The sequence below is a fragment of the Acanthisitta chloris genome, unplaced genomic scaffold (assembly GCF_000695815.1).
Source record: "Acanthisitta chloris isolate BGI_N310 unplaced genomic scaffold, ASM69581v1 scaffold2242, whole genome shotgun sequence".
In the NCBI taxonomy this organism is placed as follows: domain Eukaryota; kingdom Metazoa; phylum Chordata; class Aves; order Passeriformes; family Acanthisittidae; genus Acanthisitta; species Acanthisitta chloris.
The window spans coordinates 2,139-10,712 of NW_008660953.1; the positions used below are offsets into that span (position 1 = coordinate 2,139).

Below are 8,574 nucleotides of genomic sequence, written 5' to 3' on the forward strand. Positions count from 1 at the left end.
GTGCTCAGGGACTGCACAGCAAAGAAGTTCTTCCTCCTGTTCAGGTGGAACTCCCTGGGCATCAGTTTGTGCTGTTCCCTCTTGTTTGATTGTTTCTACAACTGAGAAGAGAAGGTACCTGAAAGTTTGCCAGGCAGGGATATGGCCTAAGTTACCAAATTCCAAATGTTGACTAGTATGTTCCTCTGCAAGCAGATGAGAGTTTGTCCCACCTGCATTCTGAGCCTTTCAGGGGCTGCAGCTTTCCTGTTAGCCTGTCCCTGAATCAACTCATCCACCCTGCTGAGCAATAGGGTTAGTGGGTTGGTCTTGATATTACGCTGTCAAGGCTGTGTGGTTTGACACTGGCTTGGAGAGCTGCCTACAGACAGATCATTTGTGCCAGAGAGGGGAGGGAATGGCCCCAAAGAAGCTGAAATTGCTGGGTTTGAGGTGCAAGCTCCTGGGCCCAGTATAACATTTGAAGTAATAGATCTTTAGAAACTTGTTGCAGATATAAAGTAAGTTTTAAATACTTGACAAATTAGTAAGAAAGTATACAGAATAGTAATGTTTAAGTCAGTTGTTAATAGTTTTCTAAATTACATGTTAGGGTGTTGAGGCCCTGGGATATTGCCCAGGGAGGTGGTGCAGTCACCATCCCTGGAGGTGTTTCAGAGGTGTCTGATGTGGCACTGGAGGATCTGGGTTAGGGTTTGGGGGTTCCAGCAGTGACAGGTTGATGGTTGGACTCAATGCTCTTAGAGGTCTCCTCCAGCCCTGATGGTTCAAAGATTCTATGTGTCTTTGTAGTACAGATCCTCAACATACATGGTTCAAAGATTCTATATGTCTTTGTAGTACAGATCCTCAACATATTTTTTCAAGGCAGTGTGATTTGAGGCAGAGGGGAACACTGCTAAACTCCTGCTCTTGCCACCACTTGTCTTGCTATGGATTGTTTTGCAAACCAGTTTGTTTTTGCAAGCACACAAGGACGTTCTGAGAACATGCAATGCTGAGCTGTGTCCTTTGTGGCCAGGTCACAAGACTTCTGTTGTGAAATGTGTGGCACATCCATGAAGACAGCCCTCTTACCACTAACCTCCGGGAGCGTGTCGAGCCAGGCGGACAAGGAGGCGAAGGAACTTGCCAGACAAATCAGCTTCAAGGTGAACGCACTGTTTAAACTTTAATCTCTGCTGTATAGAATGTAAAAAAACCCCAAAATACTGAGGAAAAACTTGGAAAGCACAGAAACATTCATCCTTTCAGGAAACCTTCCCCAGTCCTTTTGGGGAAGCCTCTTCTTTTGTCCAGTCTGAAAGGGAAAAATAAGAGTGGATCTCTTGCAATCTGCCAGGGAATAAATCATGCATCTCAAGCACTGATTTAATTCTAGTGGTGAGCTCTGTGGTAAAAACTGCCTAACTATGTTGCTTTTATTCCATGTTTTCAGATACTAATAACTTGATTAAATTCTCCAGAACTAGTCTTTATCATAGTTAGAAAAGTTTGGGCAAAGCTAACCTCAATTTTTTTTCCATTGTGATTTTTTTTTTGTTTTCTTTTGTTTTCTCCTTTTGGCTTGTGGAAGGAATAAAACATATTACTACTGAAAAATGGGTGCAAATTCTTTTGAACTACTCTGCTACTGTCTGAAGATACTGAAAGTTGAACTCTGGTATGGAAGTTGCTGTGAGCCAAAATCGTGTTCTCTCTCTAGCTTGTGTTTCAGTGAAAGCAACGTTTGTTCAGACAAGTACCTGCCTTAGAAAGCTGCATGTTTTGCATGCACAGTGTTGATTTTCCCTTGGGTTTGCCACTAAACTCTTAAATCAGCCACTAAGGAACACTGCTGTGCATGAGGACAGGGAACTGCAGGGAAATCCAGCTGACAGTGTGGCATTGGTGCTGAACACATCATCACTGAGGTCAGGGGTGCTGACCTGTCCCTTTTTATCCCCAGTGTTCTCCTAACACTGTCCTAAAGCCTACTTTTACTTTCTTTGGGTGCCATGAGAGTAAAGATTGTCTTCTACTGAGAACCAGAAGGAGTGTGGGCAGCAGGGCAAGGGAGGTGATTCTGCCCCTCTGCTCTGCTCTGGGAGACCCACCTGGAATCCTGCACACAGCTCTGGGGCCTCAGCCTGAGAAGGACATGGAAGTGTTGGAGCAAGTGCAGAGGAGGCCACAGAGCTGCTCAGAGCACTGGAGCATCTCCCTGTGAGCACAGGCTGAGGGAGTTGGGGCTGTTGAGCCTGGAGAAGAGAAGGTTGTGTGGAGAGCTCAGAGCACCTTGCAGGAGCTGAAGGGGCTCCAGGGAAGCTGCAGAGGGATCTGTGTTAGGAGCTGCAGGGACAGCACAAGGGGCAATGGGCACAAACTGAAGGAGGGAAATTGAGGTTAGATGTTAGGCAGAAGTTTTGCCTGTTCTGGTGGTGAGACCCTGTCCCAGGGTGCCCAGGGAGGCTGTGGCTGCCCCAACCCTGGCAGTGTTCACAGCCAGGTTGGATGAGCCTTGAGCAACCTGCTCCGGTGGGAGGTGTCCCTGCCCAGGGCAGGGCTTGGGGCTGGGTCAGCTCTCAGCTCCATCCCAACCCCAAAATTCTCTGATTCTATGATTATGCAGGACCTGTGTGTTCCTGTGCCATCTGATCTCTAGACATGTGATGATGACATGTCTGTGTGTACCCAACACACAATTAGCAATGTCTAATAACACTTATGCTAAAAACATCTCCACATGTTTTAGAAAGGTGAGGAGCTGCAGGGACAGAGTTCTGAGGCTGAGGGACTTGCAGAGGCAATGGAGTGTCTGCCTGTCCCTGGCTTTTCTACAGTGTGTGAGTTTCAAAGAGTAGGGTTAACGTTTGTGTAAGAACTGTTGATCTTCATCAAAGAAACTTAGAAATATCAGAGGGTTGTTTGTTGCTTTAGGTTTTTTTTAATGAAAAAACTCAACTTATATTTCATACCTTTTCCAGTCTTAATATGAAAGACTTAGGACATCAACCTTTAAAGCATATTGATGCTTTCCATATACCCATATGCTTAACAGCACCTCCTATGAACAAGGGCTCAGCAAAGGAAAAAGGAACAAATTCCTTAGGTTTCTACAGCCTTTTACAGTCCATTGTGGACTTTTTTCTACAAGGTAAATCAGTTCTCTGCCCTGGTTCTGCTTTTCTTCCCTTCTCCAGTCCCATTTTAGAAATTGGGGATTTTTAAGCTTTCTGCTTCACTTGACTTCCTTGCTGTTTGTTTGTTTGATGTTAGGCTGAGGCACTAAATGATGTGTTTGTAGGGAATACAGAAGTTTTGAATCATTTGAATGTATTCTGTGTCAATTTATGGGGTGAGATTTAACATCAGATTGCTAATTGGGTGTATAATGAAAGTCTCTTTACTTGCAAATGTACTACCAACCTCTGCATTAGCTTAGTCTTTAAAGAAGAGGTTTCCTAACTTCTTCTACCTGACCCTGGGGTTATGAGGAATTATTTCCTACCAGCCTTAAGCAAAAGAGTAACTTTAAAAAAAAGCCCCATGTGTGGTATTGAGAAAGGAATATAAACCCAAGAGATCAACACAATTCATCATCAGTTTTCCTGTTTCTGGGAGCCTCCACCTTTGTTCCTGTCTGCTTTGATAGAAAGTGGCATTTTTAATCGGGTTTACATTGCATTGTTTTCTGCATTTCAGGTGCTATGTACCATAAATTCCATTTCAGCTGGAAGGGAAAGATAGATGACTAGCAGCATATGCATTGCTGTAAAACAATGTGCTTCACCTACATGTTGCCATCACGAGGCACAATTTGCAGTGAAATTAATTCTCCACTCACCCTCATTATTATGTTTAAATATATTCATAGAATCATAGAATCAAACAGGTTGGAAAAGACCTCAAAGATCAAGTCCAGCCCTACCATGGTCACTAGCCCATGGCACTAAGTGCCACATCCAGTCTCAGCTTGAAAACCTCCAGGGATGGGGAATCCACCACCTCCCTGGGCAGCACATTCCAATGCCTGAGCACTCTCTCTGCAAAAAATCTCTTCCTAAGATCCAACCTAACCCTCCCCTGGCAGAGCTTGCGTCTGTGCCCTCTTGTCCTGCTGCTGGTTGCCTGGGAGCAGAGCCCAACCCCCACCTGACTCCAACCTCCTGTCAGGGAGTTGCAGAGGGTGAGAAGGTCTCCCCTGAGCCTCCTCTTCTCCAGGCTGAACACCCCCAGCTCCCTCAGCCTCTCCTCATGCCACTTGTGCTCCAGTCCCTTCCCCAGCCTCGTTGCTCTGCTCTGGACCTGCTCCAGCCCCTCAATGTCCCTCCTGAACTGAGGGTCCCAGAACTGAGCACAGGATTGGTGATCTTTCCTTGATACCTGTGTTCTTTTCAACTTTTCTGGAAGTAGAGGGAAGGGCTAGAGAAAAGATAGTAGGTGACAAACCCAGAGAGGCTGTGGGGTCTCCAGCTCTGGAGATGCTCAGAACTTGGCTTGACTGTAGAGAGGGTTGGACCAGGTGACATCTAGAGGTCCAGTGCAGTCTAAGTTATTCACAGTTATGTGTTGCTTTGTTGCTGATTCTTATTTGAGTCATAATGTGCCCTGTCTCATACTAGAGTTCATAGCAGTCAAGAGCAAAGGGAAAGCAGTGCTGTCAGGTTGTGTTTCCAGTCTTAAATTAACCTTCAGGTTGCTTCATTGGTGTGGTTTTTGGATTCTCCTGAGATAACACACATCAAGAAACAAGGAATTTAATTTTCTCACACAAAATGGGATCATTATATTGTTCTCTTTTCAGTTTGTTATCACCATAACTGGCTGGTTTCTAATATACTGTTTGTATTTCTTACTGCTACTACCACTACTTATATCTGCATTTGAAGACAGTTACTTGATTTGGAATTGTCATCTTCATAATAAATCAGGATATTTCATCCTATAAATACATGACCTGGAAGGTGACTTTGCTTACTGATAAAAATTGATCTGCTCATGACTTATTTTTTGACATGTATAAATTTTGAAGTGTTTCAGTTCACCACTGTGGTACTATATCATTTTCCATTCCCAAGAGATTATTGCAGGCATATATATACATATATATATATACACATATATATATATAGGGTTTTGTATTCTTCTACATGTCCCTACTGATCCCTCTCAGGTTTCCTAAAGCATGAAACCTAAATTGGGGGAATTAATGCCTAGTAGGCATTTTACAAATGTGTATGAAAGCAGCATTCAAAGATTTGTATTTTGTCTTTCAGTGTGTTTGTGCTGAAGTTTAAATCCAGGAATCTGAGGTATCCAGGCCTGACACAGTGTAGTGCTGTGTATATATGTCCACTGTGGTTGTGAGGCAGCTTTTTGGTACTGGAACCAGAATAGCCACATTAAATTAGCACTCACCAGGAGCTTGTCAGTCCTGCTGAGGAACAGCTGTGTTAGTTCACTTGGAATTATGGAATCATCAAGGTTGGAGGAGACCTCTGAGGACATCGAGTCCAATCACTAACCTGTCAGGGCTGGAACCCCTAAACCCTAAATCAAATCCTCTAGTGCCACATCAGACACCTCTGAAACACCTCCAGGGTGTGTAAGTGCCTGATCAGCCTATTCAGGGACTGGGATATTGCCCAGGGAGGTGGTGCAGTCACCATCCCTGGAGGTGTTTCAGAGGTGTCTGATGTGGCACTGGAGGATCTGGGTTAGGGTTTGGGGGTTCCAGCAGTGACAGATTAGTGGTTGGACTCAATGATCTTCCAGGTTTCCTCCAGTCTTGATGAATCTAGGAGTCTATGAACAGACTCAGCATTCTCTTAAGGACATGCAAAGCAGAAGTTTTACAAAATGGTGATTATTTCTGCCATAATGTCCTGGGTCTCCTAAAGACTTTTATTTTTTTGCTCTCTACATCTGTGTGTTTTTTGAATGCTCTGTCTCTTGTTATGTGCAAACAAACTTAAACTTGTTTTTCAACCTGATGTACACCTAATTAGTACATTTCAATAAGCCTCATATTCTCCAGACATGAAAAACACATTCCAACAAGTAGCCAGATCTTTTTGGAGTAATTTTTGGTCATGTCTCTGAAGCATAGATATGTCCTTCTTGCAGGCAGAAGTCAATTCATCCAGGAAATCTGACGCTGGACCCTCGAACACATCAGGATTGAACCACTCTGCTGCTTCCCAGGAGCCCCAGCAGGATGGTGCAGCTAGAGCATCCCAGGATTCAGCCAGTGCAGTGGTATGGTGCATCTGGAATCCTCATTAAGACTGTACTTCATTAATTTCTTCTAGAGCTTAGATACTTCTATGTGAAACCTCTGTGTAAACTTGAGCTAATAGTGTGCTGAATCACTTTTGGAACTAGCTGCTTTCCCTTCTCTTAAAAGCAAGAAATAATGTTATTTTAGGAATATTTGCTCCCAGTTGTTCCTTTTTATGTATGGGTTTAGCAGCTCATTAGAACTGTGGTGTCCCAAGTACTACAACTCACCATCTGCATAACGTGGCACAGGTTTTCCTCAATAAAATTCTTAGCCAGAGGGAAAACATATTCCAGGATGAATGAAGATTATCTTCCTGGGGTTTATAACCTCTCAAGGAAGTCTGAAGCATTCTTACCCTCTGAGGTATGACACTGGTGTTGGAACACTCCTAGGTGTGGGTTTACATAATGGTTTGGGACGTGACTGGGGCCTGGCCATGGGCCAAGGCAGCTGCTCCTGGGACTGTGGTAAATGCAATCTAAATTCACTGATAAATTGCAGGCAAATCCCAGCTAAGCTGCCTTTTTGAGAGAGGATGGGGCTGCAGATTGGTTAAAAACCCCCCAAAAGATGTCAAATAACATCAGACCATCTGGTGTGTGTTTGCAATGTATTTTTGAGCTATGGAGAAATATAAACATGCTAATAGCATAGGTTTTTTTCTCCCCCCACAATGAGGATTGTTCAGGATTTTTAATAAATCATTTTATTTTATTCTTCCCATCACAAATCCTGGCTAATCTAATAGAACAAGCTGACACACCAAGGCATGGCTGGCATTTTCTTGAGGAATAAGAGACTTTTTTTCTTGATTAATCCCATTTTTAAGAAAATTGCTTCAATCAGTTATGCTGATTTAAGAAGTCATGATTAACTGAACTTGCAGCAGAATAGTCCCATGGGAAATGAGACCTTTAAATGTAAAAATATTTATGTGTGCAGAGTGACAGTGGATGGGAAGCTCCCCATGAGCTGCAGTGTGAGCTCAGCCCAGAAAGCCAATGGAATCCTGGGCTGAGCCACAGGAGTGTGGGCAGCAGGGCAAGGGAGGTGATTCTGCCCCTCTGCTCTGCTTGGAGTAGGGCTGGAGAGAGGTGTGGGATGTGTGTCCTGCCAGGGCTGAGGGAGAGGAGAGAGGGAATGGCCTTGAGCTGAGCCAGGGCAGAGTCAGATTGGGTGTGAGGAGAAATGTTTTGCCTGTTGTGGTGTTGAGGCCCTGGGATATTGCCCAGGGAGGTGGTGCAGTCACCATCCCTGGAGGTGTTTCAGAGGTGTCTGATGTGGCACTGGAGGATCTGGGTTAGGGTTTGGGGGTTCCAGCAGGGACAGGTTCATGGTTGGACTTGATGATCCTAGAGATCTCCTCCAACCTCAATGATTCTATGATTCTATGGTTTTTAAATTTAAAATTTGCAGTGTTGGGCAGATGTGTGTGACAGCCAGTGCTACTTACTTTTGATGGTAAGATGATGGATCATACTGCTGTACGTTTTTCCCCCTTTTTATTTCTTTTGAAGCTGTTTGAAGAAGATTAACATTTTGCTGCTGCATTGGCAGTTCTTCAGTCCTGAATTCACTTCTCTCCCTTTCCCCTTCTGGCAGATGAGAGTATAGATGAATCTAGGAACTTTTTTTTTTCAAAGACTTGGCTTCCCTCAGTCTTAGTTTTCCTTGGCATGACGAGCTTTCAAGTGAGTTCAGCATGAAGCAGAATTACTTTCTTCTGCAGAGTAGTGGAAGTCATAGTGAGCTGCTCATAATGTGCTTGGCTGTCTCTGCTGATAAAATATATCTTTTGAAAACATTTGTCTTTGAAGCTACCCAAGCTACCCAGGCAAGAAAGGTCTGTAAACAGGCAGGTTGTCAAATGTGGTGTCAGTACTTCCTTGCTGATAATAAACAGTGTCAAGTACTAATGATGAGGAGGTAGAGAAGGAAGGTCTCTTCCCTGTCCCTCTTCCTCTTCTTAGTGAAATCACTGACTAGGTGAAAATTTTGAATTCTCCTCCCACATGCAGAACATGTGGCTAAAGAGTCATGAGACTAAGTGCTGTTTACTGTCTTGTGGATTGTCAAACTTGGTACACAGTTGAGGACATTGCCTAGCAGGCCATGTGGAAAGGGGATCTTTTAGAGGTGTAGTAGCTGAAACAATGCTCAAGGTTACGGATGTTCATGGAATCACAGAACCACCAAGGTTGGAGGAGACCTCTAAGATCATCAGGTCCAACCATGAACCTGTCACTGCTGGAACCCCCAAACCCTAACCCAGATCCTCCAGTGCCACATCAGACACCTCTGAAACACCT

The 8,574-nt window shown here is 44.1% G+C and overlaps 1 protein-coding gene across 1 annotated transcript in view; it reads left to right on the plus strand.

Moving 5' to 3' along the window:
• UBE2J1 (ubiquitin-conjugating enzyme E2, J1) overlaps window positions 1-8,574 on the plus strand; it is a gene marked incomplete at its 5' end in the record, with an annotated part of 12,309 nt that overhangs the window by 1,880 nt on the left and 1,855 nt on the right. Inside the window, 2 exons of the mRNA XM_009070028.1 lie at window positions 1,022-1,151; window positions 6,109-6,240. Coding sequence (XP_009068276.1) covers window positions 1,022-1,151; window positions 6,109-6,240 — 262 coding nt within the window. The remainder of the gene's footprint in view (window positions 1-1,021; window positions 1,152-6,108; window positions 6,241-8,574) is intronic.